Genomic DNA, 27,859 nt, shown 5'->3' on the forward strand with positions numbered 1-27,859 from the left:
CCCCCGAGTGCACCGGGAATCCGCGTCCCGGAGTGGCCATCAAAGAGGCGCATGTCAAAATGTCGGTACCGAGACATATTCTGAGACCGAAGTCACCGCGTCGTCTTCCCCTCGGCTGCTTCTGTTTTGTTCTCTCGTTGAATACAACAACCAGGTACATATGGATGAAGAGTCGTACGCCCTACCGCTCCTCATCGGCTTCAGCGCCCTTCATCTCCAACAAAAATGAGCTTACCTGGTACGCAAGCCCTCCTAATGCCCACCACCAAAGAGGAAGCCCAGCATCCCATTTCATTGAAGGATTTTTAAACGGCGCGCAAAGGAGGGGAGGATACCTACTGCAGCAACACGACGGCTGGTTACGTCGCAGCCAACGGTCAACGGGCACGATATATTGCGTCCTACCCGGCTTTTCCGTAGCCTCATGCCGTCAACCATCGATATGAGATCTTACCGCGGATCGACATCTACATGCACCCTTGTTCTCCGTCACTGTTCCACAGGCATAAGGTGGTGTGTCGCCGGATGGGGGACCCTATCACGCCTGGCCTGGTCAAACATGGTGGCATGAAAAGAAGGTATAAAGGGGACTTCTCCTCACTTTGTTCGGGTCGGTCTGGTCCCTCCCTAACACATCGGATTCACTTCCACCCCGTTGGGATATCGACTTCGACACGCCGTTCCCGTCCCATGTCAAGCTGAAGGACGAGGATCGAGGCCGACACGCCCAAATTGAACTGAAGAGCAAGGGACACAAGAGGAAGGTGTCGACGATGGGCTATTGATATGGACAAGGGAGGAGGACATACGTCGAATGGAATGAACATCTCCGCGCACTGCAGCACAGGACATTTGGCGGCAGGAAAAGGCTAGGGGTTGAGGAATGGATTTGTAAGGACGACACAAAGGCTCACACGTCATTATGCTAGTTGTGCCCCTTTCCGGTCCGGTAGCCAGCTGGGGAACACGAGGGAGTTCGAGGTGGTCCGAAAAGCAGACGCATATCCACGACCTGGTTCTGTCCTAGACGTTGCTGCCTTTTGGGAAAACAAGCGACGGCATCAGATATCCAAGAACGTACCACGAATCCATCATTCTGGGCTGAATCCATCTAGGGGATTTGGGTTGGGATGGATGCCGGCACCCTGGCAGGACTCAGGCAAGAGAGATGGGAAACTCAAAAGAACCACGGGAGAGACGGATGAAAGCTTGAAAGAGGAGTGGGTGCGTGGGCGGAATGCGAAGGTGGGAAACTCAGCAGGGAGAAACGAAGTCCTGGAGGTTTATCGGCCGAACCAATACCTACCTTTTGGACGCTTTGAGTGTTGGCTGGACAAAAGCACTGCGATATCATCAAAATTGACCTGAACCGGCAATCACTGGCTTCTGATGTTTACGCAAAGGGAGGAGGGTGGTAGTGTCTTCGAGACTGACCTCTCGGGCTATTTGGGTGGCAGAAAATACTCAGCGTTGAGATGACGCTATCGTCCGTTGCGATCAAGCGCTGCTTGCCAGTACAGGAAAAGACAGGACTTGGGTACACAAAGCATTAAGTCAAAGATTGGAGGGAGATCACGACAGCAAATAAGCATTATTTCAGACTCCAGGGGGTTGGCGAGAGGCTCCAGGTCATCGGACTTCGGGAAACAACCGTACCTTGGGCCCTTGAGGAGTTTTGTTCTAGCAAGGCGTTTTTCGTCTTTGCTCGAGACCTTGTGATGACAGGAGGTGTCACTGGTTGCTCTGGAAACCCCCCTGTTCGGAAGAAGCTGCAGGAACCATGTCGACGAAAATTCGACACTCCGCGACAGCCTCAGGTTTGATATCATATTTGGATGTTCCAGAACGCCCCAACCTCTTGCCTTCCTCCCCCCCCCCCCTCCAACCCCTTAGACCTTGAACCGAAACCCATTCTTCACACCCCCCTCTCCCGGCAGCGCATTGTTAATAGCTCCCTCCACCCACACGCCAGCCTCCAACTTCTTATTTAACCGCACCAAGACAACCCGCATGACAGTAGCGGCGCACACGGCGCCAAAGGCAGTCGCGCAGTTGACGATCATGGCCACCGTGTACTGCGGGTCGGCGCTCTTGGGGTACAGGTACGAGGCATAGATACTGCTGCAATTGCTGACGGCGTTGATGAAGGCCAGCGCGGCAGCCCGCTTGGCCGGCGGGCGCGGCAGTGTATTGCTGATCCAAGCGAGCGCGACGACAAAACCCGAGTAGACCGAAGGGACCATCAGCATCATGCTCAGGTAGCGGGGCGCGACGTGCGTGGTGGTCGCGGCTATGATGTACGCGGCCACGGCGATCCAGAGCGGGATGGTGATATGCCAGTAGCGCTCGCCCGTCTTGTCGGCGTGGGTCGCGTTGAGGTAGGTGGCGATGACGGCGAGCACGTAGGGCGGGGCTGTTAGGAGTAGCGAGATGACGTTGCTGTTGTTGCCGCCGTTCGATGAGAGGGCGCCCTGCTGGAGCGTGTTGACGACGGTGGGGAAGAAGTTGGTGACGGTGCCGCTGGCGACGATGCAGAAGAGGAGGACCAGCTGGGAGTTGTCAGCATGTGTTAGCCGACCTGAGCTGGCGACATACCAAAATGTACGTCTTGGGATCGGTGAAGGCCAGCTTCGCGCCCTGCCAAAACGTCTGTTGTTCGCTATTCACCCAGTCGTCCTCGCCAATGTCTTCCTGGAGACGCCTGGCATCGCCGTCAGCTCCCTCTTCCTCACTGATCAACTTCACCTTACCACACAGCCAAGGCCATCTCCTCCTCATTCAGCCACTTGGTCGTCCGCGGAAAGTTGGGCAGGACAAAGTAGCAGCCCAAAGCCACGACGACGGTGGCGGCACCCTCGATGATGAACAGCCACTGCCACGCCCCCAGCCCGCGCGTCCCGTCCATGCCCCAAGTGACCCCGGCCGAGATGAGACCGGAGAAGGCGCCGCTGATCAAGGCGCCCGAGTACAAGACGGCTGTCCGGAAGCCGAGTTCCTTGCGCGTATACCAGCACGAGAGGTAGTAGAGGCATCCGGGGCTGGGGCAGGCGAGTTAGTTTGCTCGATAGGCCCGAAAGTGAGTCATGAAGGGGACTCCTATGTTAGGAGAGGCTCACAAATAGGCGGCTTCGACAACGCCAAGAAAGAAGCGGTTTGCCAACAGACCGGCAGCGTTTGTGCACACGGCGGTCAGGGCCGAGATGATGCCCCAGACGACCATCTACCACTCGAAAATTCACCAGGCTGACCGTTAGCTGAGATGTTCAGGAGACAGGACAGAGGTGCATGATGGGCCCTCTCCGAGAACGTACACATGCAGGCAGGTAAATGGCTGGCTTGCCAAACTTGTTGAGGAACAAGTTGGACGGTATCTGCATCAGGAGGTAACTGGAAAAAAGAAGGCGGGCAGGTTTGTGAGTCTACCAGCAAAAACACGGCATGCAGAGGGGAAAGCTAAGCATCTCTCTCTTACCCAACAAAGAGGATGCTCACTGCCGTCTGGAATTCGGTCGACGTCAGGTTGAGATCCCGTTCCAAGCCAGCCAGTCGAGCCGCGGCAATGTTGTTTCTGACCAGTCAGCCCGCCGTCTCGGTAATCTGGGCTGCTGGGCAGAACGCACCGGTCGATGTAATTCATGATGTACATGATGATGATGGCCGGCAGCAGTCTAGCATCGATCTTTCTCTTCAGTCGTTTTTCCAACTGCTGCCGCTCCCCGGGCGTCAGGTTCCTGATGAACGCGGGGGCCTGAACGGTCTGCGGCCTGTTGTCCTCGACATTTGCCGACGCAGCTTTCTCATCCGTGCTGCCAGTCTCGTCACCTCCTCTGGCTGTCTTGTGTGTAGGGTAGTTGGCCATCCTAGCGGGTCTTGTGGATGCTGGAGACTGAGTGCTGGGGGTATCGAGCGCAGACAAGACGTACATAACAAACTCAGTGATGATGGTTGGGTAAGAGGGGAAGGGAGGATGCCATCATATAGGTGGGAGCGAGGAGGGATGGAACGAGGATACGAATCAAGCATATAATACCAGGCCAATGCTGGATGGCTCCCTCGACTGCGAGTCGCATTGCAGCAGATCTCGTTTGTGATGCATCTCAACATAAAGCCCCGCATACTTTGCACCGGTGAGGCGGGCAACAACCCGGTTAGGTCGTCCTGTCCAGGGAACAGCCCCCGGCGTTCTGATGGCCGGGTTCCAACTACCTACTGTGCCCCTATGAGCGCGAACAGCAAAACCATGAATTACGGGTCCAAGCCACATCTCCCAATAATCCACAGGACATGACTTGATCTGATGAGGATAAAGGGTGGCCATTGGGAAGTAGGTGCCAGCAGGATTGACGTCTCTTGGTTCTGTCATTGGTCCCGGGTAAAGACCCCGGACTGGATGAGAGAGTTCGGCACCCGGTCCGGGGTAGACGACAGAGTGTAAGCCATGCTCGAGCCAAGTTTTCCGTGCGGGGTGTTGCAGAGAAACAGGACGATCGTTCGAGGGGTAGCAGCAGCCAAAAGAAAAGGCCGAATGAAACCTATATGGTGGGGAAAAGACACGGACTGCAGCCGAAGTGGTCTGGTCGTGCTGCACGGTGTGCCCCTGTTCGGGGAGAGAAAATTGCTCGTTTATGTCGCCAAATCCATCGCTGTCAATTGACGCAGATGGCTTGCTTGGCAACCGCTGTCAAAGGAGCCTCCAAAAGCTTGGTCCGCACCGCACGTCGAGTCGGAGTGGAAGGTTTGGTTTATGGTCAGAGGAGGAACTGCATTCAAGGCCCCTGGCAATTCGGGTCCGAGCCGTCGGCTTCAGAGAGAGAGATAAGAAGATGCACGTACATTCCAAGCATGCGTATGATAGAGCCCCGTTCGCTGCGGCGGGCCGTGGAAAGAACGGGATCGCAATCCGCCATTGATCCTGCATGACACTCGGTACGAGTAGAGGAGCTGTTGATGAATGTTAATGATTGCGATGATCTATTCGTAGCCAATCCCCATTACAAAAAGTCTTTAGATCATTACAACATTCAGCCAGCCGATAGTGCTCCTTCGCACAGCGAGATACAACACGTCTGCTGGCCCCGGCCATTTGAAGAATCCCATTCATACACCGAAAACCTCCCTGTGCCTCAAACGTCGTGCACAAGTTTAGAAGACAATCGTTAAGGCCCCATCAATGCGTAACCGTTCTCACAGCTTGGAGAATCACCCCAAACATCAGACCCCTCGCAACCTCCTCGATCTGGAGACAGTCAAACAGCCGGCCGAGCGCCTCCGACGTGGCCGCCTGGCCCATGACGCCCATCAGGGCCGCCGGCACGCCGCTCTCGATGAGCAGCTTCCTTGCCCTGACCCTCAGATTCTCCTTCTCCTCCGGCGTCATGTCGGCCGGCCAGCCCGCGCGCTCCTGCTCGGTCGGCAGCGCGTTCTCCCTGAGTTTTCTCAGATGCGCCGCGATGCCGCCGTCCGTCGTGTTGGCGTCGAGCACCGACGACTGGATCAGCGACTGGATCGACAGCAGCGACGGGTTGCCCGGCCGCAGGAGGAACGACTTGGCCGCCGCGAGCAGCGTGCGCCGTATGTTCCACGCCGACGAGAGCGTGTACAGCTCGTTGATGACGGCGAAGAGGAGCTCGACCGCGACGCGCGTCTCCTGCTCCGAGAGTTTCGAATGCTGCTTGACGCCCTTCAGCGGCGGGCCGTTGAGCCGTTGCTGGCTGTTGATCGAGGGCATGGTTAAGGAGCGGGCGTGAGAGAAGTCGTGGGGTCGCGTGTTGTTCGACGGGCTGACGGGGAACTCGTAGTCGTCGGCAATCATATCGGGCGGCGGAGGTAAGCGGAATCCGTCAAAGCTAAGGCTGGATGGCGACCGCGTTGGCGGTGCGCGGCTCGGTGCTCGGCTTGATGGCCGGCTGTGTTCCCGACTGCTCCTGCCCGAGACCCCGGAAAGCCGTGGATTTTCAGGTTCCGCCTCGCCTTGCGAGTTGTAGCTGGGGCGGCGCTCCATAGGTGGCACTTTGCCCGGCTGCAAAGCCACGACGGACGAACGCTGGCTATCCATGCTGTCCCGCGCTCCCTTGCGCATCCCGCTGAGAGAAGCACTGCTGTCCGCCCGGGGCAGGGCCGAGATGGACAGGCGACTAGCTGCTGTCACATCTTGCAAGGCCGATGGCGGTGGCGGCGGAGCAGAGGGCGCCGGCTTTCGCTGGCCCAGGCCCATGTTCCCCAGCACACCAGTAACGCCGCCGACCACCGCCTTGGAGCCCTCCAGCGGGGCGCTCGTCAGGACGTCCAGGACGTTCTTGCCCAGCTTCTCAAACGCCTGAAAGCCCGTCTTCGGCGCGTTGGGGATGTGGCCATGGTCCCGCTCAAGGAACTTCTTCAGCCCCTCGCTTTCTGCCAGGCTTTGATGCCCACAGGCATCGCGCAGGTAACGTTCCAGTTCGGCACGCAACGATGTTCGAGTATGACCCTTCCAGGACGGGAGCGTGCCGTGCTGCTCCGTGAAAATCGTTGCGCCGGAGATGGCCGCGATTCGCCTCAGGATCTCGTGGAGCGTCTCGAAATCGCTGTACTTCCTGATGATCATCCACCCAGGATATACTGTCGTCGCCGGCTCGATTTGAACCAGATAGTCCCAGGCAGGCTTTGTCCTGATCCGGCCATCGCCCGGCTCGTCCAGAACGGTGATGGCTGCATTGTGCAATGTCAAGGGACGTGGTTTCGGAGGCTGCTTTGCCTCGGTTTCCGGTTCGTCTCGAGCGGGGGGCACAATCTGATCAAAACTTGTGAAATGAGACCCCGTGTTTGCTGGCGGAGATGAGTCCTGGCTCGACGGAGGTGTCACTCCGGAAAGTGGTGTGGCTGGAGTGTGAATGGCCTCATTCCTACCTGACGAGTCATCGCTGCTCGTCCGTTTGGCGGTCTCGGAAAACGTGTCCAGGCGTTGGGACTGGCGCGGCCTTTCAGCTTGGTCTTTCCGAGTGTCCGGCTCGTTCCCGCGGGGACTGGGGCCCTCAGAGAGCTGCTCAGAAGCCTCTGCTGTGCTCCCTTTCGTGTCCGACCGCAAGCTTCGTTGTTCCGTCTCCTCCCTAGCGGCTTTCTCCTGGCAAATCATCTGATTGAGGCGCTTCATCTCCTCTAGGGCAAGCTCCATTTCCTCTTCAGCCTTGCTTAGCTTCTTCTTGTGGGCCAAAGACTCCTTCCTGCGAACCCTTTCATACTCAAACGAACTCCTGTTGCCCTTGGTGAGCCCGATATTACCCACGTTTCCGTCCAAATCGGCAAATGCTACGTCAGCCCCGGGTCCCGTCTGCATGCCCACGTCAATGGCTTGGCTGATGTCCGGCTCTCCCGATTCGAGCAGGTAGACAATCCAGGAATTGATCCATTCCGCCTTGGAACAGGATTGAAGTGTCATCTCGAGAATCACACCAGCCAGAACCTCTCGCAGAAAGATCCTGGCAGGATCGCACTCGTAGGTCGCGCGGTCAAGAAAGCCAAGTAGGTCATCGGCAGCCATGCGGAATTTGCCCGCTTGCTGCTTCTGATTCAGGAGCGTGGACAGGTTGGACTCGGGGTGCGAGGCAAGATAGTTGTAGACGGCATCTGCAGCCGTCATTTTCGAATCGGGCGGCAGCTCAGAGAAGGCGTTGGAGAGCTCGGACATGAAAACGACAAGGATGGAAGAAGAATTGGTCAAGAAGTCGAGGAAGGCGTCGGTGGGACGTTTCCTGCGGAGACGGTTGGATACAGAAGTCAAGAATGTCGTCAGCGTCTTGCGGCAGGCCACGGGGAAGAACTTGTCCGAGGGCACGATAGGCGAGTACCACCACTTGACGTAGTTATCGATGACGGCCTCAACAAGCTCATTCATAGCCTTACGCGTCTCGGGCGGCAGGTCGTCGAACGAGCGCACCAACGCGCTGCTTTCGGCATCAGCGGCGTTCTGTTCCTCGAGGGACGCGTTCTCGGAGGTATTGTTCGCCGCCAAGAGTCGGGCCAAAATGTCCAGCCCCCTTTCTCCTTTGACCGCCCGTACCACTTCGGCACTGCGCTGCTCCCATTGTATGAAGGACACGATGCCGCCGAATGCGCCGATCAGAACGAGACCGAGCCTACCCAGGACCAGGTATGTGGTCGCGGCCAGACCCACCGCGACACCACCGAGGGTTCCGGGTGTCGCGGTCGCAAGGAAGCTGAATATCTTTGTTGTCAGGCTCACGTCGTCGTCGTTTGCGCCTGGTGGGTTCGGCGATGGGGAAGGTTTCGTCTCTCCGAGGTCGGGGACTGCGCTGCCTTTTCCTTCCATTTCACTAGGTATGGCGCCCGGATCCGGGCCATCTTCTTTTGGTTTCATAAAGGCGGAGCGGCTTTCGGGAAAATCATGGATTCGGGAAGTTGGTTCTGTCCGCGTGGGGAACTAATGCCGGGGACGGGATCGTGTTTGGCGGTCTCGATACCAATCGAGCCGAGCTTGTAATGGTGCGCGACAGGAGTAGATTCGCTTGAATTTGTGGATGCAAAAAGCACAGGAGACGGACTGTGAAAAGGGTCGGGATAGACTGGAAATGCGATGTGTCAGGCGATGGTGTTTGGTGGTTTGGATTTTCCAGGCTCAAGCTTTGTTCCTGGGTTGACAAGACGGAACACCTGGTGGAATTCAGGGGTCGTTCCCCAACGGTTCAGGTCCCACATAAGCCCGTCTTGGCATGCCTCAAGCCTAGCGTGTCTCCACTCGGCCGACGTGCCAAGCCATCTGGGCTTGAGTGATCGCGTGGGGCAGTCTTTATTTCACGTGCAAACGCGTTTGCGACGGAAGCGACGTTAAGCGCTGCTCCGTCACGTCCAGTGCCTTTTATCGAGATTGTAGGTTTTTCGCGATTGAACCACTGTCACTTACTTGGCCGCGTCAACTCACTTCGTGCAGCCCAAGTTCAATTATCAAACAGCAAGACAAGCCGCGCGCAATATGCCCTACAACAAGAAGCGGCAGATTGACCCCGATAGCGACGGAGAGCAGCAGGCCGTTAAAAAGTCAAAGAGCGCTAAGACAGCTAAGAAGGACCTCGCTCAAGGCAAAGATGCAGAAGGAAACCCATACTGGGAGGTTAGCTCTTTTTCTCACTGCTGTCCAAGCTCTTGTCTATGCATAGCTAAGTCTCTTCAGATTGGCAACAACCGGCGCATCGGCTCATCACAGTTCAAAGGGGCTACCTTGGTCAATATCCGGGAGTATTACACAGCACCCGATGGGGAGCTACGGCCGGGCAAGAAGGCAGGTTACTCGACTTTGGTGAACCCATGTACGCAGCGATTGACCGACATCGCCAGGGCATCTCCCTTTCTCTCGACCAATACAAGGCGCTTCTCAGGATCATTCCGCAACTGAACGACGAGCTTCGCTCGCAGGGCCACGATGTTGGCGGCCTTCCAGCGACTGGGACGAGTGACGTGCTGGTAAAGGCGGAAAGGCCAAAGGCCAAGAGGTCGAAGAAGGCCAACATCGACGTAACAAGCGACGAGGAGGAGGAGGAGGAGGAGGACGACGACCACGACGGGGAGTGAGGGAGGGGCAGTTGGTCTCCACGCGCGGCGTTTTCATTGCTATCTTTCTGTCCAGTTTTCTTGGGTGCCGACCTGCTTTCTGGGTTGGGGACACCGGGCATTTTGCTGGGTTCATACGCATGATACGAGGTGACGACTGCAGAACTGTACGGATCCGTACCATATTCGTTGCGTTTCTCAATTACTCGACTGAAAATCGGCCAGAGTTCGCCTGAGCTGGTTATTCACAATTGCAGGAGAACAACTAATACAACCACAATACACTCCGCAGCGTTCCATTTCATCGTCGGCGAATGGTTGTTTCTCAGCAGGTGTCTGGTAAATTGCTTCTAGCCCTTCACGAAGCTCGGCTGTTGGTGGGAATGTACTGCTACAAGGTCTTCATCATATCTTACATCCATCGGCTGCGCTTTATTATCATGGTCCACCGTTTCATGTCTTTCTTTCTTCTTCACGGAGCCGTGCTATCAACTTCTCCTGCAAGAATGGACTTAACCCAAGGCTAAACAACAATACGGTCAGTCAAGCAAGGCAAGAAACAGGAAACACAAGCTCGGGGCAGTATAGCTCACATTCCCTGATTTGTCACGATTCGGTACGTGCCGCTGGCCTGGAAGTTGCCCAGGATCTCTCCGTTACCGTCAACCTCCACGCTACCGAGGATGTCCTCCGGCCTTGAAGAAGCCACGTCAGCCCACAACTGAAAGCATCGCACTCCCATGGGTCCTCCATACCAAGCGATCCGCCCAAAATCAGGCGGGTTCCTCGAATCGCTGAGATGCACCCAGCCCCCGACCCCCGCCCCACCGGCACCTCCCTCGGCACTGGCGCCGCCGGCCCCGGTGCCCGAGGCCCGCTGATTCCGCGCCTGTATAAAACTGAAGCCGCCCGGCGACGCAAATGCTTGAGCTTGGCTCTTCAGCCCGGGGTCCACGGCGGCGTGTTTCGCAAGGACGTCGTAGAGGATGGAGAGGAAGCGAGGGTTGGATTGGAAGGATCGTGGGGTGGGAGGAACAGCGGTCGTGGTGCCAATTGCGAGGGACGGGTTGGGAGGCGATGTGTCGAGGTAGGAGAGAAGGTAGGTGCCTGGCGTCTGCGGGTTTGGGAAGACTTTCTGGGAGTGGTCAGCACCTCATTTGCGTCCGCGGATGTGGGTTTGAGAAGTAGCGGATAACTAGGGACTGACGATGCTTGGATTGGAGGCCAACGTTGATATGCCTCGCACAAGACAGCGGAAGGGTGGTGGCGTAAATAGGCGGGTAGTCAACATCTCGCATGGATGGCGGGACGGTAAGCTTGCAGATGGAGGTTTCACGACGATGCTGTCATTGACACCGACAAAGCTGGAAGCTGCAGGAGAAGCTTGCTTCGGCCCACTTGCCTGCCGGACTTCCTGCCCACCCTGAAGCATCCCAGCGGTTTTGCCCCGCCAAACGCGCTAAGACGCGCCGTCCGATCCATTAACGCGCTTCCCATCTTCTTGTGCCAGCGATCGTCGACACCACAAATCGAATATTCGTGGAAGATAATAGACGACAAAATGCTGCCTGTACAGAGCCCCAAGAAGAGCCCCCGGAAGAACCAGCCACGAAGCCCCGCAAAGGGTGCCAGACGGGCAAAACCGCCGCCTTCGTTGTTTGCGCCCAAGAATTCGATTCCCTCGAGCGCGATACCGTCCTCCTCTCCCGCTTTCGCAACGCCAGCACACCCCTTAAGGCCCTTTCAACCCCCAGCTCCCGCTAAGGCAGCTGTACTACCGATTATTCTCCCTCCTGCGACACTGAGACCACTGGCATTCCGCACGTTCACGAAGAAGCACAGCTTGACGCTAACATCCTCGGCGCTGCAAGAGCTCGCAACATTTATTGGGAGACACTGTGGCTCGGGATGGAGGGAAGAAGGTCTGGCAGAGAAGGTTCTGGAGGAAATTGCGCGGACGTGGAAAAACCGCAATGGGGGTGTCATTGTGGACGGAACCAGCCCTGAGCTGAAGGACATCCTCAAGACACTGGAGGGGAACATGAGCGGCGGCAAGATAATGAGCGGAGCACGGGGCCTGAGTCGGCAGAACAGCTTGATGCTCGAGCCTACTGAAGACGAAGACCACTCCAAGACCCGGCTGGGACTGAGGCCCATGACAACACTCACCCGAGACGATAGCCAAGCCAGTTTCGGCATGTCCAGCATCGGCCTCGACGAGGAACCGGACGACGAGGCGTCGCAAGACGTTAGGAGGTGGTTGAAGGTTATCGGAGCGTTTGAGCAGCCCCGGTACACATACAATGTGGCCAAGAAGCACTTTGAAAAGTACATCCTCCGTTGCTCGTGTGAGTTGGGTATGGCGCTAACGTCCGGTCAGAATCGCCTCCAAACCATCCCTCTTACCACCAGCCTCTCACAAGACGGAAGCCTTCCGGAACAGGTACAACGTAATCCACCAACGCCTCCTCCGCAACGAAGCCTTCCAGACCTCCGCCGTAACGAGCGCCCGGAGCACTGCCCTCCGGCGAGGCGCGACCTCGATGCAGTCACACAAGATCACCCCTATCGCGAACCTTCTCGGCCGGCACGGCAGCAACCACATGCTGCTCGGGATGCTGAATGTTCTGCCCACCGGTAACCTGGCCATTAGTGACATGACAGGGACGATCGCGCTCGACCTCTCCCACGCCGTCGCCATTCCGGAGGACTCGGCCTGGTTCACGCCCGGCATGATTGTTCTTATGGACGGCGTCTACGAGGAAGAGGAGGAGTCGGTAGGCAAGGGGCTAAGCGGAAGCAGCGGTGTAGGGGGCACGATCGGCGGCCGCTTCCAGGGCTTCTTCATCGGCCAACCACCTTGCGAGAAGCGGCGAGCGACGCTGGGAGTGAGTGCCTTGGACGGAGGGGCGGACCACACCATTGGCGGTGGCTTTGGGTGGATTGATTTTCTCGGTGTAGGCAGCGAGCGGGCTGTAGGATCTCGGATGCGTAAGATGGAGCAAAGACTGCTACGGCAACGTGTGATGGCCGACCCGGACAGTCCTGGGCGGAGCCGTGTGGTTGTCGTGGGCGAGCTGAATCTCGACCAGCCGCGCAGTCTGCAAGCGCTGAAGAAGGTCCTCTCGCTCTACGCCACTGATCCGGAAGGCTCGACCCCGATGACCTTTATCCTGACTGGAAACTTCACCACGCACGCAGTCCTGGCTCGCGGGGGCAGCGGCGGAAGCATAGAGTACAAGGAGTTTTTTGACGCCCTAGCCTCTACGCTAGCCGAGTTCCCCATGCTGCTGACCACAGCAACCTTCGTCTTCGTCCCTGGGGACAACGACGGGTGGGCCTCTGCGTTTTCAGGGGGGGCCGCCGTGCCGTTGCCGAGAAAGCCCGTTCCGGACCTGTTCACGTCTCGAATCAGGAGGGTATTTGCCGCGGCCAACGCCGAAGCCGGGCTCTCCCCCGCCGAGGGCAAGGGAGGCGAGGCCATCTGGACGACCAACCCCAGCCGCCTGTCCCTCTTCGGACCCAACCACGAAATCGCTCTCTTCCGAGACGACATCTCGGCCCGCCTGCGCCGCTCCTCAGTCCGCCTGAAGAGCAAAGTCAGCACCACTGAATCCCAACCCACCGGCACAGCTGCCAGCAGCGAAGACGTAACCATGTCCGGCGCCAACCCCGCAGCCCCTCCCTCATCTCCTCCCTCAACCGAAGCGCAAGCAGATGCAATGGACCTCGACGCGGCATCTTCCGACCAACAACTACAACAGCCGCAGCAACAGCAAGACATGGACAACAAGATACCCTACGACGTGCTAGCCGCCCGCAAGCTCGTCAAGACGCTCCTCGACCAGGGCTTCCTCGCCCCCTTCCGGCAGTCGGTCCGGCCGGTGCACTGGGACTACGCAGCCGCCATGTACCTGTACCCGCTGCCGACGGCGCTGGTGCTGGTGGACACGACGGCGCCGGCGTTTTGCGTCACGTACGAGGGCTGCCACGTCATGAACCCGGGCAGCGTGCTGGTCGGCGGGCGCAGGGGCGTCGCACGGTGGGTCGAGTATGCGGTGGGTGCTGGGAGGGGCGGGAGGGTTAGGGAGTGCACTTTTTGATCTCTAGATAGCTGTGATGGTGGTGGTGGTGGTGCTATGTGTCGGGTGTTGTGGTGGGTTCCTGGATTGTGTTGGTCTTTTATTTTGATGAATTCCTTTCCAGAACTCAATTCTGGTCGTGTGACTGGGGCAATGGCAACTGTACGGTGATGATGCCGCTTTGGTAAGCATGGATTGATGCATGACGAGTCGATAGGCGGCCTGGGCGAGGGAAGTTGGTGCTTCGGCGAACGGTTGAGGGATGATGATCAATGCCAGTGCTGTGTTGCTTGATGGGAAATTCTCGTCCCAATTCCTCGCGATCTACAACAACCAGCCACTTCGAGCTCCGTAGGGCAACGACCACATGCACCAGCTGCCAAACTGAATTCAGTCCGGCCAACCAACGCGAGATGAGACAAACTCGATCCATCAACAGGAAGGACTGCGTACAGTTGCGAGACTTGGATGGTCGAACAAGAGAACAGGCACTGACGGGGGTTGCCAAGTTCCCGGGTACGTACCTCGATGGACGGATATTCCGATTGGCCTGATTCGGCAGATGCAGATACACAGTAGATTTTTCTCCATTTCAGGGAAAAAGCCGAAACCGAGCCTTGGCCCGTGACGCCCCACCCCCACGCTCTAGAGCGGGAATGCGAGGCTCACTTCACGAAAGATCAAGAAGATCATGAGCCTTGGTATGCACCCAATTGACGCCTGGCACACGCTTCTTCTGGGCGAATAGACTGCGTCTTACCATAGATCCACCTAGCCTGGACATTGTCATTCAATGGAACCAACAGCATCCCGTGATACCATTCCGATCTGAGCAGAAACCGGCATCGTTAGCATGCGCCTTTACATGGCAGCGGGATGCGGCCGACTCCATGACAAAAGCCCTTTCTTGCCACATGTGCGTATTACCTGGCACGGACGCATTCGTTGAAGACCGCGGAGATGAGGCTTATCCCAATCTCTCGGACCCCTTCCAGCCTTTATCTTCCCCAGCCACCGCCTTGACAAGTTCGCATGCCGGGCTAACCAGGCACGACGATGGGCACAGCTAGCAGGATGCGGAACAGGCTCTCAATAAACATCCTACTGTTGCCACCGTCGTCAATAATATCTTGAACCTGCTCGGCAACCTGACGACCGGCGTGTACCCTTCCACGGCACGAGCTATGTATCGCAACGATGAGGGCCTGGCCTACTCGGACAGGCTCCCTTCTTGCGAACACGGTGACCGCCATGGCCTACATGTTCACCGCTCTGCGCTTCAGATAAGTCTTGCTCAGTTACATACTATTTGGAGATAGGTTCTCAGTTGACGTGCCGCGAGGGCAGTCCGAGTCCTGCTCCAGACCACTGAGGAACTGATATTGAGGGCAGGTTGGCGGGCTGAGAGTTGGGTGACGGGCAGATATTGAGTCTGAGCCACATTCTACCCATGCGGCTCACTCCATCACCATGAACGCCTTGATCGGTTTGTTGCTCTGGCCCGCTATGATGCGACGAACCGGGTTCTCTTCACCGGCCTGAACCGCTGAGCGTATAAATCCCCACCGTGTCCCGGTTATCCCGACTCTGTCCCCTTCCTTTCGTTCGATGTCCTTCGCGCTTTCACTTGTCCATTCGTCCTACATACATACACCTTTACCCAGCCAGCGCCATGATCCCTCCGTCGACTCTCCTGTTCTTCTTCTTGGCCCTGGCACTTGTAGCCAGTCCAGCAACTGTTACTTACGACTGGAATGTGATGTGGGTATGGGCTGCCCCCGATGGCTTTGGGCGACCGGTAATCGGGATCAATGGGCAGTGGCCATGCCCCCCCATAGAAGCCACGGTTGGGGACACCGTCGTTATCAATCTTTTGAACCTGCTCGGCAACCAGACGACCGGCCTCCACTTCCACGGCATCAACCAGGTCCAGACGGCGGACATGGACGGCCCGAGCGGTACCACCCAGTGTTCCGTGCCTCCGGACATGGGCCTCAAGTACCAGTTTACCGTTGACGAGGCTGGCACTTATTGGTGTAAGTACCCCTCGGTGCTGCCGGGTGTGCGGACGCCGCGTCAGCATGCTCACGTAACCGAGTACTGACACATGAGTAGATCACTCGCACGACATGGGCCAGTACCCCGATGGTTTGCGCGGACCCTTTATTGTTCATGACCCGGTCGACCCGTTCGAGGGCTCTTATGACGAGGAGCACATCTTGAGCATTTCGGACTGGTAAGGGCTGCCCTGGGTCAACACTCGGAAGCCGGGAACTGATCCTCCACAGGTATCACAACGACAGTATCACCTTGGTCAGAAACATGCTCAACCCCTCTAACACTGACTTCCGGCCCCCCCTCCCGGATAGTCTCATTGTCAACGAAGGCCAGGGCTTCGAGCTCAATGTCACCAAGGGCAAGACGTACCGCATCCGCATAATCAACTATGCCGCCTTTGCCGCTGCCATGGTCCACTTCGATTCGCACACCATGGGCATCATCACGAACGACGCCGCTTACATCAAGAAAGAAAAAGCTTACCATCTGCGGATCGGCCCTGCCCAGCGGCACGACATCTTGATCTCGGTGGGCGATCGGGATGCCGGGAACTACCCCTTTTTGGTCGCGCTCGACGTGAACCGCGACTGGACTAACTCCACCGAAACCATGTCCTGGCCACTCAACTACACGGGACATCTCGTGCTGGACCCCTCGCTGCCGCTCCCGGCCGCCCAAGTCGTGGACAGGTGGCTGCCGCCCGACGACGCCCTCTTCAAGCCTTACGAAGACATCGCGGCCTACAGCCCGTACGACAAGCTGATCACGCTGGACTTCCGCTTCTGTCTGGACCAAAACGGGTATCCTCGGTAGGTTCTACAGATACTTCAGCATCCGTCACCAGGTTTCTCTGTTCTTTTTCTTTCTTTTTTTTCCGTGCTAACCACCCCAACCAACCACACAGCTCCTGCTTCAACAACCTGACTTACATCACCCAAAAGGTCCCAACCCTCTACAGCGCGGCCACGACCAACGACTCCAACACAAACCCAATCGTCTACGGCCAGGTCAACCCGTTCATCATCGATTACGGCATCACGGTCCAGATCGTCATCAACAACCTCGACAGCGCCAGCCACCCGTTCCACCTGCACGGGCACCAGTTCCAAGTCCTCTACCGCGGCGCCAGCGGGTCCGGGCCATGGCGGGGCGACGACGGCCTGGACTACTCCGTCTTCCCGCCCTGGCGCGACGTCGTGACCGTCATGCCCGACTCGTTCGCGGTGCTGCGCTTCCGCGCCCACAACCCGGGCGTCTGGCTGTTCCACTGCCACATCGAGTGGCATGTCGAGATGGGTCTGACAGCGACCGTCATCGAAGCGCCCGATCGCCTGCGCGGCATGACCTTCCCCGCCGACCACATCGAGGCCTGCCGCCGCATGGGCATCCCCTACCGCGGCAACGCCGCCGGCAACACGCACAACTTCACGGATACTACGGGCTTCCGCTTGGTGCCGCCTACCACGTACAACGGCGCGTTGTACTTGCCTGATGATACCTAAGTAGGGCCGGTAGCGGCGGCGGCGAGGCTTTGGTGTAAATGATAGTTTTGCGAAGAGTTGGCGGTTGAGTTCTGGGGTTGGCGGCGGGGTCAGCGGGTTGGCAAAGGCCAGCGGACTGGAACAGGTTCAACGGATTGACAACGGCTTGTCGGTTTCTTTCTGGCTGGTTTGAAGCGCGGGGATATGGCATAGCGACGGTGTTCCTGAGGTTCGTACTGCTGGAGGTGGATGGTAGCATGTTGATGGGGGTGGATGAGCGGTAACTATAATCCGGCAATGGGTGAGCATCGCAATGATTGGATATGAGTGTAATTTTGGATATGTTCAACATTGACTTACTTGAACTTTGAACGACACACTCATTGTTCTCAGTCACCGATCAACCCGCCACTCACTAGGAGCGTAAGGTACTGTAGGTAGTCTTGGTAGTATTACAAGGCTCGGGTCAAATCGAGCCAGGCTGTCGACAGGCTCCTGGAACTCATGGCACCCCCCAAGCAGCACTAGTTGGTCTAGCAAGCACCTAAGGGAGCCGGCAAAGTTGAAAGTTTTGAACCATGTAAAGAGAAGAGTGACCGCCGATGGGTGCAGCGAAGAGCAGGGAGTACCTGGAGGTGGAAGGCAGACCAAAATAGACTCTCTAACCCAGAGGCTGCCTTACCTCTGGTACAAGTACAAGGACATCCAATCTCTCTACACTGAAGTCGAGCGCAAGTGACACGTCGCCTGTAGATACTTCCCAGTCACGAAATCGTTGAATTACCAAGCGATGTTCCCATTGAAACCCCAAATTCACATTAAACAACCCACGAAACCCCCCAACAATGTTTAGGATGAGACGAAGCGAAGCATTGAGAACGCCGCAACGGAATGCAACCGAGCAACAACACCAAGAAGCGGATGAAGATGATGCCCCATTTCAATATGCACGTCCCCGAAACATAACAAGATCAGAACCGGGACGGACACTCAAGCATCCGAATATCCCACCCGTGAATATGTACGCAATGAACAAGAATAAGGTCCAGAAGAGACACAACAGGAAAGAAAAAGCTTGAATAACCCGAAATGCAATCTCATAAGTCATGATCCTCCCACTAGCCAGCCAGCCACATCAAGCAACAACCCATCCCCCACCCACCATGCCGTTCTCGTTCTCTCTTCTCGGTTCTCCAACCCCTTGCCCCATCCCTTGATCCCCCTCCAAAAATTGCCCATCCGCTCTCCTGGGAGTTCTCCCCCCTTCGCCTCTGTATCAAAGTCACAAACATCAGCATTCCACACAAATCCGGAACCCCTTTGCAAACTCAACCTACAACAGGCCTACCTCTCGACAGCGGCCTTCCCTCCTTGGATTAGCGCATCCAGCTCCCACGGATTAAGTGTACTCCTCCTGCGCGAAGCAACCCTGCTCGTGCATTTCTCCCTCTTCCTCGTGGTTTTTTTCTGGTTCACCGCCGCCGCCTCTTGTTGTTGTTGTTGTTGTTGTTGTTGCTGCTGCTTCTGATGCTCCTGCGCCTGCTCCAGCTCTAGTTGCTGTTGCTGTTGCAACCGTTGTCGTTGTTGTTGTTGGAGTTGTGATGGCTGTTGTTGTGGTCGGTGTTTCTGCGATTGTTGCTGTGCCGCCGTGGGCGGAGACAACCCCAGTTCGTCGACGTCGTCGTCCCTGGTGGTAGCAGAGCTGGGCGCGCCGTCCGAGGTGGAGGCAGACGCAGACGCAGAGGCCAAGGCGCTGCCGGTGACGCTGTCACTTTCCGAGCGGGTGCTGCTCATGGCGCCAACGTTGCTTTCGGCTTCGGGCTCGACCGGTGCGCCGCTCGAGGTCAAGGATGTTGTCCCGGACGGCGGGATACTGGCACCTTTACCGAGTCGTGCCGCCTTCAGCTTGGCCCGCACGCGAGCGGCATCAGCCTCACGCTCCGAGGCGGCGAGTTTGGCGGCGATGGTGGCCATGCTAAGTGGCGACTGTTGCGGAGCTGGGAGCACGCCGTTACAGCCTGGTCGGGGCAGCGGTAGGCGGGAGTTGACGCGCCTGTGGAAGGAGCCCGGTGATGACGACGGCGATGGGACCTCTCCGTGGACTGGGAGAGGAGGGGGAGACATTAGATTCTCCGCGCCCGCACTCTTGTTGGTGCCGGTTGACCTTGTCGAAGTGGCTGAGGCTGCAGAAGCCGCTCGCGGTCCCTTTGCATTATGGGCGGGTTTCTCGTCAGGTCGTGTGTCTGACCTTCCCCTTGTTATGGGCGGTCGGGTCGATCGAGGCTTCGCTGGTGGCCTGGACGCGTGCTTAGTTTCTTCGCCCTCCTTCTTCTTTGCCGTCTCCCGCCTTGAGGCGTCCCTCCTTGAAGCTTCCGTCTTTGTAGGTTCCCTTCTTGGGACCTCTTTCTTTGCACCTTCCTTTTTGTTGATGGCCTCGTTTTTCCTTGCAGAGGGTGCTGGCCGCTTTTGGGGCTTTGTTGATACTGCCGAATTTTTCGACGTGGGTTCATCCGAAACCTTACTGAGAGCTATGCTGTCGACCGAAGTGTCCGGCGTCGATGCCAGCGCAGAAGGTGGTAGCGCAACCCTTGCAGCCTCTTCTGGAGGCACTGTGCGCACCGAGAGGATCGGCTTCTTTGACGGCGGCTGCTGAGGTTGATCCGTCGGAGGGAGAGGAGGCAACGCAGCGTCCTTTGCCACTTGATCTTGTGACTTCTCTTCTGCAGTGGTAGTGAAGGGCCCGGGATGTCTTCCATGGTCTCGAGGTCCGCCTCTGTTCCCTGCAGCGTACGAATCACGCAAAACGCTGAGCTGCGGCGGCTGAGGGAGTGGCGGAGAAGCCAGCATAATCGATTGTTGAAGGATCTCCACGTTTGGCTCCTCTAAATCGAGTTCATCAACTTCCAGGTTGTGCTCAAATTCGCTGGAGGCATCGCTGTCGGTGTCCGCATCGGGGCCAGGGACCAGGTCTAGCGAATCATCGTCGCATTGCATTTGCACCATTTCCACTTCCTCATCCTCAAGGACGGCCTCCAGGCGGAGAGCGTATCCCTGAGAAGTCTCTTCGACATTCTTCACCTTCACCGGGCTGAGACGCAGCCCCATTTTCAGCTCCTCAACATTCACGGGCCGCCCGCTCGCCTGCATCCTCTTGCGCCAGCCGTCGATGAGATGGACTGCCTCTTTCCACCGTGTCTCCATCTTTTCCCAACCGTCACGCAGCCTGTGAATCTCATCTTCCCGCACCACGACTTCTTCGATGGGAACAAAGGACGGGTTGGTCAGGATAGTGCGGAGGTGTTCGAGGACCGCATTGATTTCGAGTGAAAGGTCGGCGGGATTAGCCGCGAGCACCACGGCATGCCCGTCTCCGTTCTCGGTTGGATCTTCGTTGGCGACATCCCAACCGCTCATCTCTTTTAGCTGCTCCATTGTTCTCCTGATCAACTGGAGCAGACCCTCGTTTTCGTCGCTGAGATTCTTCGCCAGTTCGGCTAAAAACGCGTTCGTTTCGGTGCGTAGGTCGTAGCCTTGGTCGGCCGTGGATCCGCTGGGTAAAGCATGCTCTGACTCTGTCCAAATGTCGCCGACCACTGTGATGCTTGTGACTCCGGTGCTTCTTCCCGCACCCCTCGCCCTACCGGCTTCTGTAACAGCTTTCTTGAGACCCTCGATTTGACGGTCCCGCTTCCGCACTTCATTGGCGCAGGAAGCCCTTGTTTGGGCCACGAGCGTCTTTGTGCGGGCAGCCTCCTCCTTCAGGCGGTGGATCGTCGCCTCGGCCGACTTGAGGTGCGTCCGGAGTGCGGCTTCGGCAGCCTCGCTTAGACCGACCTTGCGTTGTGCCTCGGCGTGTTTTTCTTGTAGGCGCTGGATATCGTTGGCTTGCCGTAGGGACTCGGCACGGAGAGTGCGGAGGGCCGCCGAAAGAGACTCGCGGTGCTCAGCATCACGCTATCGACGTCAGTCACAAAGCTCGCAGTAATGGTATGGTATTCGGGTGCTGACATCTCGCCGCAGAATCAGGTCATTGACGACGCCCATGATGCGGCTCATGGTCTCGGCCACCTCATGGCCGCTGTCGCCCGGGTGGGCGAAGTCGATGCTGCTTCCACCGCGCAGCAAGCCCCGGGACAGCAGCTGGTTATTGATGTACAGCGACGCCGTACGCAGGTTCTCGAGCTCAATCATGGTGGCGGCCGACGTCTGGTCCTCATCAGTTCGTTCGAGTTTCGACTGGTTTCTTGCAGGAAAAGACCATCTAAGAATCAAAAACTGGATCGAGCTCTTCAAGCATGTGAAATGGCAGTGGCGTTTCAGATGCAGGATACAAGGTCTCTTCCCAGTGTCCAAATCGGCAGTAAAAATCAAACCAGTGTCCAAGATGTCAGTCTCGGGTACGACCAGGTGCTGGGGCTCAATGCAACCTGACGCCGTTGTGCAATCTTCAACCGCGGCCAGAGCTGTTTATTTGGTGGGGCGTTGCTGTGGCAGCGACGTGCAATTGGCATGGATCTGCAATCTCTCCACACGTTTAGCAGTCAACCCTAACCCCCTTTCGTTGATGACCCCCTTTTGTCGCTTCCTGTCTCAGTCTGGTAATGCATCGTAGAATGTCAAAAAAAGCGTGCAGTGTTTCTCGCTGCGAGCCCACGTTTGGGAAAGAAGAACAACTCGAATAGGTTCCGTCAATATGGAATCCTGCCATATTCAAGAGGACCTTACCATCAACGGGCTCGCTTCCCTTCCCGTGGACCCTGCCCCTGAACGGCCCACTACAACCAACTCCTGTCCCCTCGCTCCTCTCCCGATCTTCCCGACGCTCGGTCAGAAGGGTACTTGTACCACCTCAGATACCCAAATCTCGTGTCTGGCCGTCTGTAAGGCGTCAGTCGATGATGATCCCAGCTTCGCTTCCGAGACAGCTCTATGCAATAAGAGAACACGCATCAGAGAGTTTGAGAAGATTATTGTAAGCGCGGTTTTTGTCATCATGCATCCTTTGTCACAAGGAGAATTCCTCCGAGCAACCAGAGGAATAGTCTGATGGCCCCGCGTGCGTCATCATGGTGTAGGAGGTTATAGAAAAGGCAAAAGCCACTCACCAGACTTGGTAATGTGTTACGGCCTTGCAGCAACTGTTGGGCGCTCTGAGACTGTCTGTCACTTGGACCTTCGAAGTAACAGGCCGTTTGCGCTGCCAACAACAAAATGCTGAGCTTATCCCGCAACCTATGTTCGCAACATCACCACTCGAATTTCTTCACGACTCGGGTACAAACTTGCCCCTCTTGACCCGCAACGCCTCCAACTTCCTCCGGTCGTCCTCAAACTTCTTGAGCAGCTCCGCCTGCTCCGCCTTCTTGCGCTCGCGCAGCTGGAACCGATAGAAGTTGGTGAGCTCTTCCTTCTTCTTCTCCTGCTTCTCCAGCATCTTCCGCTTGGCCTCCTCTGCCTCGGTGCGGCTAGCCGGCGCCGCCCTGCCACCCCTGGTGACCGTGACGAAGCCGTCCTCGTCCGGCTCGTTCCGCAGCCGCTTGGCAATCTCGGCGGCTTCCTGCTCCCGCCGAGCAAACAGCGCCGAGAAGGCGTCCACCGACGCTTGCAACCGCTGCCTGTCGGGGTATGAGAGCCTGTTGTGCGCCTTGAGCCAGACAGAGCCCAGCGGCGACACCTTCCCCTGGGGCAAATTGTCGTCACCCCACGTAGGGTACTTCTTAGTCTTGTGCGTCTTGGCGATCGCCTTGAGCACCTGCTCCACGCTCTTCTCGTCGGCCAGCAAAACCACTGCCGTGCTGCCGCTCCTGCGCAGCGGCCGGGTCCACGTGCTCGGCAGACGGGTCGCCGCTTCTTCCCCCCGCGCTCGTTCAACCTCCTCGTCCTCGCGCTTGCGCTTCTTGCTGTGGGCTTGCTGCGGGCGGGCAACGTGGGCTGGATGGGCGACGTCAATTGGTGAGTGGGACTGTGAATGCGCGTCTTTTCGCTCGTCCTCAAACGTCGCACTCTCAAAGCGGCCTGCGCCTACTAGTGAGGCGAACAAGGCGCGAAGATGGACCTCGGTGCTGTCGACGGGAACATTGGTTAGGAAGAGGCTACGAGCATCGGTGGCTGTCGGGATTTTGGGGTTATTCCGCCGCACGTAGAGGTAGTGGACAACATTTTTGGGGAATGATGGTAATGGCGGAACCGTTACGGGAAGGACAGAGAAGTCCCCGATTATTGCGGGAACGGAAGGCATGTTGATGACTTGGTGATGTGCACTTGCACTCGACTTCGATGACAAGAAATTGAGCCGCTTTGGTGGATTTGCGTTTGGAAAATTTGGGCCCACTTTACCTTATCGGTACCACATGGTTGGCCGCTCAGCAGCACCACATGACGACCAAACCAAAATAAAAACCAAACCCCAGTTTCATTTTTGTGGTCTATCTTCTGTTGCATCTGCTGTATCTACTCGACATCGCGCTTCGTCTCCCCACGCTTGACGAGAGTGTCATCCGCCAATGGCTCGGCGATATTGAGACCACATTTTCTGTGGGACTCGTCCAAATGGGCCGGTGCAACTCGAAAGCCGCCAGGCCAACCCAGGGTGAGGCTTTACTGTGTAGAAGTGCCCCAAGCATTGAACGAGAGGGCATGTAGCGGGGAATCGCCCTGCAGCCGTGCCCTCGCCGACGGCGCCGGGGAATGATTCCGATGCGGCACCCCTTGGCCGCTGCACGCCGTGCGCACCGGGGACTGATCCCGGACCAGACTGTATCTCTCGGGATTGTCATCCAGGCGGCTACTGTATAAACAATACAGCCTATATGGCAGCGGTGTGCATAAGCGACAACAGGATCTCCTCCGATAAGCCGCGCCATGCTTATGGTGCACATCCTGTAGTTTGCCCAGCTTGGCCGCAGTTGGCGCTTCCAGGTTGTCTGTATTTGGCTCGAGTTGCTGCCCAACAAGAGGCCCAACTCGAGCGAAAGTCAAACCGATTCCATGAGCGGTGGTGTCGTGGAGCATTTGTCTAAGAATAGCCACGGTACAACTTGCCCATACAATCCTTCGGGAGGATATCGTAGGGTATTGTGCAGGATCCATGAGCCTGTCTCTACCAGCTCATATCTCAATGGTGATACGTCCGATGCCACGGCTGACGCACGCCAGCATGGACGTGGCCTTCTCCTCCTCCGTCAGCGCTGTGCCACGGTGGTTTACCCGCCCATCCTTGAGGCTGACGCGGCATGTACCGCAGTTGCCGACGGAGCAGCTCGAATCCACGTCGTCGAACCACTTCTGTAGGCATTCAAGGAGGGTTTCCTCTTCGCCCACTTTGATGGTCTTACCACCCTTATTGGCCACAACCACCTCGAAAGGGTCCCCCGATACATCGGCCTCGAAGGCCTCAAAGTGCACCTCTTTTTCGGCAATGCCGTGTGCCTTTGTCTCTCGGGCGGCCTCGTCCATGAGCCGCTTTGGACCGCAAAAGTATAGCTGCGAGTTCCACGGCAGGTCTTCGATAATGTGACGAATATCGAGCCGCTGGCCCGCAGTCTTGTCGTAAATGACAACATCATCGCCGAGCCTAGCCAACCGCTCCCGAAATGGTACTTCTTCGGCCGAGCGTACCGCGTAATGCAGTGTCACCGAGTAGTGGATAAGCTTGTAATGCTCGATGAGCGCGAGAAACGCCGTGATACCAACGCCGCCCGCAACAAACACGTGGTGGCTCGCGGCGCTAGCAGCGGGCACCGCGTTCGTGATGGCGCCCACCTGCAGCGTGTGTCCGACCTGGACCTCGTCGTGCAGGTACCTCGACCCGCCTCGGCTCTTCTCGTCCAACGCCACGCCCAGTTGGAACCGATTTCGATCTCCGTCCACAATCGAGTACGCCCGGATGAGCCCGTTCTCCAGCCTGATCTTTGCATGCGCCCCTGGCTGGAGATCCAAATCCTCCCCCTCCCCCGCAACCGGCCAGACCGCCTCCAAAACAAACGCCATCACCCTCAACGTCTGCCTTGTCCTCTCGACAACCCTGTACTCCCTCCACTTCTGCTGTCCTTTTGCCGCTTTCCTGTCCCTCGTCCGTTGCCTCGCCACCCTCGCGCGGAACACATCCCCGCACTCGGCCCCAAACTCGGCGATTCCCGCCAGCTCCTCGTTCATGGCCGCGTCGGAGGTGTTGCGGTGCAGGTACTCTTGCACGCGCTCGATGGTCCAGCCCGGATGCCGCCGCTCCACGAGGCGGATGGTGTCGCCCGCTTGGATGGTGCCGGGTCGGAGCACGCGGAAGTACCAGCCCGTGCGGCTGGTCTTCCACGTGTTGGGCGCGAAGTTCTTGAGCTGGAACCGGTGGTTGAGCTTGAAGCATGGTTGCCGGGGGAGGCTGACTTGCAGCAGGACGCTGTGCTCATTGGCGTCCTCTTGGGTTGACGTCGGGGGCCTGATGGAGACGATGTCGCCTATGCAGAGGTTTCGCTCGTTCAGGTGAGCCGTGACAAGGTTCTCGCCGAAGGCGCCGGGCTGGAAGGTCTCTGCGGCCGCGGGGAACTCGGCGCGCCAGGTCGGGTAGTGCGAGGAGCAGTCTATCGGAGTGTGTTAGATGATGTGTGGATGTGGATGGTAAGGTAGGCCTGTCGACTTACACCCGTGAATGGCCTTGTCAAGGCCGCCATGAAAGGTAGGGTCGTGCTCATCGCCCTCTAGTCCCAGCTCCGTCACACGCACCGGCCCATCGCGCGGTATCTTCTCGATGCCTGACTGCACAGTTAGGCCGCGCAGGGGCTTCATCCTTCCTGTGCGGACTTCGAGAATGGTGTCGCTTGTAAAGGGCGCATAGAGGTCAACCCCGGGCAAGGGTTCCTCGTGCACTTGATGTGGCATGCTGGGTGCGGAAAGGAACGATCACACCCGAAGGGCAGAAATCATAGTACGTCAATTGAAGAAAGTGGCCTAAGTTCTCACGAGGTTCTGATTTCACAATCCTGTCGAATTTGAGCCCCGAGTTTGCATTTCATTTGTTGGATGGCTGCGGGGTAAAAGGAAGTTGATCGAGACTCTCCACCTCTGTCTCAGAGAAGACGGTTCAGCTGAGAAGCCCGAAAGCTGATAATCGTCAACAGCATCCGCTACGGGCTGACTAATCAAGGTCACTTCCAATTGATTCCCAAAAGATGGTGAGCAACGCCGCACGCCCTTCAGATGACGGTAGCCCTAGGCAAATCCCACTCTCCATTTGTCTTGACGTGAGCTCCTGCTACCGATTCATCCACAGTTGCTGGGGAAACAAGCGGGGGATACCACAATACCTTGTATAAGGGAAGGGAACAGACAACCCCACCTTTGGCGGATGGTTTAAATCCGAACTCACACAATCGTTGCGGACAAGGAAGCCCAAGTAACTGAACGATCAGTGCCTCACCTGAGGGAGTAGGCATTAATTCCAGCAAGCCTTGTTTCTTCTCAGGACGACACTGATGACAAGAGACACGCTTCGGCGGCATAGGGTTGGAAAATGATGGAATAGTACACGACCGTTATAGGGGTACATGTGCCATAACACTCCAGGGGCTGGGCAGACCGACGGGAAGGACACCGTTGCGTTATCAAACCTGATTGATATCTGGCAATCGTTTAGCTACAGTGGCCACAGTTACACCGCCGAGGCAACTCCGTAGTCAGACAGAGAGGCCTCCTGCACCAGGGTCACAAATGCAGTTCACTTGGCGGGGTGAGCAAGCCGACGGGAGCACGAGATCAGGCTCGCATGTGGGCGCCCGAGCAAAATCCACTGGCAACCGTCAAGGGCGGCAAAGCAAAAAGGGGCTGAGGCGCGGAGAGTAGAGCCGCATCACAGGCCCCCCTCGAAAAGACAATTTGTAGCCTTGTCCACGCTACTCTCTGAGGTGAGGTAACTAAGGCAGGGGTTCTCGGCGAGCATGGATTGGCATTGAGATCCATGGATGCCGTGCAGGAGATGTGTCGCGTTGTTCTAATAGGCCAGGAACTTTGTGGAGCAGAGTGACAGCGACAGGCGTGCATTGCGTTGCTTTGCTGAAGTGCTCTACGGTCGGGTTGGAAGCCCGTGAAATTGATAGCGTGAGGCCGCAATTGGTGGGTGTTGAAGCAACTCGGAAGATCGATCGAGTCATTAAATGACCTATCCGTTTTCATAGAATGACCATACTAAGCCCCTTTCGGCTCAGGACCCCATACCACCAGCTATACTAGAACTTGGCAGGCAGATCTATCACTGCCCCTATGCACTAAGAGATATAAAATTAATTGAGTATTGCGCTGTAAACTATAAGAACTAATTAATTCGCTTGAAAATATAGTTAGTTATAACTAAATTAATATAGAAGTAACGTACTTGCATAACGAGTGGCGCAGCATAACGAGTGGCGCACTTTTTCTTAGACTTCAGTCACCTTGTAAGTCAATTCAACCACAACACCTCAAATCAATTGAAACTACTCGGAATCGCTTTCCTCAGGCGTCTCGCAACCTACTTGACAAGTTCGTACGTTATGGCCGGGCTTCTTGCAGTTGCTGCAGAGCCGAACGTGCGGCTCGCCTGCATTCGTACGAGCACCACTCCCAGACGTTTCCTCGCAATCCTGACCACCAAGTCCCCGGTCTGCCATCAAAACCATCGCCTCTTGTAAACTAAGTGATCCTCCATCCTGCAAACGTGTTTTTTTGGTCCTG

At 57.0% G+C, this 27,859-nt stretch overlaps 9 protein-coding genes across 9 annotated transcripts; 3 read left to right on the plus strand and 6 right to left on the minus strand.

Annotated features, from left to right (window-relative positions):
• Window positions 1–1,889: 1,889 nt before the first annotated feature.
• N657DRAFT_635218 (MFS general substrate transporter) lies at window positions 1,890–3,859 on the minus strand (the record flags this gene model as incomplete). The annotated part of the gene is made up of 7 exons (XM_062791328.1): window positions 1,890–2,549; window positions 2,596–2,701; window positions 2,751–3,038; window positions 3,117–3,220; window positions 3,312–3,387; window positions 3,473–3,568; window positions 3,621–3,859. 7 exons carry the CDS (start codon window positions 3,857–3,859, stop codon window positions 1,890–1,892), a joined length of 1,569 nt encoding a protein of 522 aa, XP_062646251.1.
• Window positions 3,860–4,953: 1,094 nt separating this feature from the next.
• N657DRAFT_647181 (uncharacterized protein) lies at window positions 4,954–8,617 on the minus strand. The gene has a single exon (XM_062793264.1). The coding sequence runs from the start codon at window positions 8,303–8,305 to the stop codon at window positions 5,168–5,170; it is 3,138 nt and encodes a 1,045-aa protein (XP_062646252.1). The 5' UTR covers window positions 8,306–8,617; the 3' UTR covers window positions 4,954–5,167.
• A 348-nt stretch (window positions 8,618–8,965) lies between these two features.
• On the plus strand, window positions 8,966–9,913 carry N657DRAFT_665035 (PC4-domain-containing protein; the record flags this gene model as incomplete). Its single annotated transcript, XM_062795274.1, has 3 exons — window positions 8,966–9,103; window positions 9,164–9,271; window positions 9,328–9,913. The coding sequence occupies 3 exons, from the start codon at window positions 8,966–8,968 to the stop codon at window positions 9,559–9,561; spliced, it is 480 nt and encodes a 159-aa protein (XP_062646253.1). The 3' UTR covers window positions 9,562–9,913.
• Window positions 9,827–10,923, minus strand: N657DRAFT_621989 (uncharacterized protein). Its single transcript, XM_062790638.1, has 4 exons — window positions 10,748–10,923; window positions 10,296–10,675; window positions 10,134–10,235; window positions 9,827–10,063 (listed from the first exon to the last, which is right to left on the minus strand). The coding sequence occupies exons 1-4, from the start codon at window positions 10,829–10,831 to the stop codon at window positions 9,994–9,996; spliced, it is 636 nt and encodes a 211-aa protein (XP_062646254.1). The 5' UTR covers window positions 10,832–10,923; the 3' UTR covers window positions 9,827–9,993.
• An 82-nt stretch (window positions 10,924–11,005) lies between these two features.
• On the plus strand, window positions 11,006–14,057 carry N657DRAFT_647182 (uncharacterized protein). The gene is made up of 2 exons (XM_062793265.1): window positions 11,006–11,868; window positions 11,921–14,057. The coding sequence occupies exons 1-2, from the start codon at window positions 11,102–11,104 to the stop codon at window positions 13,641–13,643; spliced, it is 2,490 nt and encodes an 829-aa protein (XP_062646255.1). The 5' UTR covers window positions 11,006–11,101; the 3' UTR covers window positions 13,644–14,057.
• A 1,237-nt stretch (window positions 14,058–15,294) lies between these two features.
• On the plus strand, window positions 15,295–17,182 carry N657DRAFT_682244 (multicopper oxidase; the record flags this gene model as incomplete). The annotated part of the gene is made up of 4 exons (XM_062796464.1): window positions 15,295–15,658; window positions 15,738–15,858; window positions 15,911–16,489; window positions 16,585–17,182. The coding sequence occupies 4 exons, from the start codon at window positions 15,295–15,297 to the stop codon at window positions 17,180–17,182; spliced, it is 1,662 nt and encodes a 553-aa protein (XP_062646256.1).
• Window positions 17,183–18,505: 1,323 nt separating this feature from the next.
• Window positions 18,506–21,352, minus strand: N657DRAFT_576123 (uncharacterized protein; the record flags this gene model as incomplete). Its single annotated transcript, XM_062789152.1, has 2 exons — window positions 18,506–21,115; window positions 21,170–21,352. The coding sequence occupies 2 exons, from the start codon at window positions 21,350–21,352 to the stop codon at window positions 18,506–18,508; spliced, it is 2,793 nt and encodes a 930-aa protein (XP_062646257.1).
• A 1,072-nt stretch (window positions 21,353–22,424) lies between these two features.
• N657DRAFT_657296 (uncharacterized protein) lies at window positions 22,425–23,399 on the minus strand (the record flags this gene model as incomplete). Its single annotated transcript, XM_062794797.1, has 1 exon — window positions 22,425–23,399. One exon carries the CDS (start codon window positions 23,397–23,399, stop codon window positions 22,425–22,427), a length of 975 nt encoding a protein of 324 aa, XP_062646258.1.
• A 754-nt stretch (window positions 23,400–24,153) lies between these two features.
• On the minus strand, window positions 24,154–26,189 carry N657DRAFT_507246 (PK beta-barrel-protein domain-containing protein-like protein). The gene is made up of 2 exons (XM_062787709.1): window positions 25,795–26,189; window positions 24,154–25,734 (listed from the first exon to the last, which is right to left on the minus strand). Exons 1-2 carry the CDS (start codon window positions 26,030–26,032, stop codon window positions 24,269–24,271), a joined length of 1,704 nt encoding a protein of 567 aa, XP_062646259.1. The 5' UTR covers window positions 26,033–26,189; the 3' UTR covers window positions 24,154–24,268.
• Window positions 26,190–27,859: the final 1,670 nt, after the last annotated feature.

Source organism: Parathielavia appendiculata, assembly GCF_033297405.1.
Source record: "Parathielavia appendiculata strain CBS 731.68 unplaced genomic scaffold N657scaffold_9, whole genome shotgun sequence".
Classification (NCBI taxonomy): Eukaryota; Fungi; Ascomycota; class Sordariomycetes; order Sordariales; family Chaetomiaceae; genus Parathielavia; species Parathielavia appendiculata.

What these genes read in the sequence shown, in the direction of transcription:
- N657DRAFT_647181 (XM_062793264.1), bottom strand. Translation starts at nt 8,305, where the DNA reads ATGGAAGGAAAAGGCAGCGCAGTCCCCGACCTCGGAGAGACGAAACCT.
- N657DRAFT_621989 (XM_062790638.1), bottom strand. Translation starts at nt 10,831, where the DNA reads ATGTTGACTACCCGCCTATTTACGCCACCACCCTTCCGCTGTCTTGTG. An exon ending in TGGCCTCCAATCCAAGCATC is followed by an intron (nt 10,676 to 10,747) that starts GTCAGTCCCTAG and finishes GACCACTCCCAG; the next exon opens with AAAGTCTTCCCAAACCCGCA. An exon ending in ATCGTGACAAATCAGGGAAT is followed by an intron (nt 10,064 to 10,133) that starts GTGAGCTATACT and finishes ATTGTTGTTTAG; the next exon opens with CCTTGGGTTAAGTCCATTCT.
- N657DRAFT_647182 (XM_062793265.1), top strand. Translation starts at nt 11,102, where the DNA reads ATGCTGCCTGTACAGAGCCCCAAGAAGAGCCCCCGGAAGAACCAGCCA. An exon ending in GCCAAGAAGCACTTTGAAAA is followed by an intron (nt 11,869 to 11,920) that starts GTACATCCTCCG and finishes ACGTCCGGTCAG; the next exon opens with AATCGCCTCCAAACCATCCC.
- N657DRAFT_507246 (XM_062787709.1), bottom strand. Translation starts at nt 26,032, where the DNA reads ATGCCACATCAAGTGCACGAGGAACCCTTGCCCGGGGTTGACCTCTAT. An exon ending in TGACAAGGCCATTCACGGGT is followed by an intron (nt 25,735 to 25,794) that starts GTAAGTCGACAG and finishes ACACTCCGATAG; the next exon opens with ACTGCTCCTCGCACTACCCG.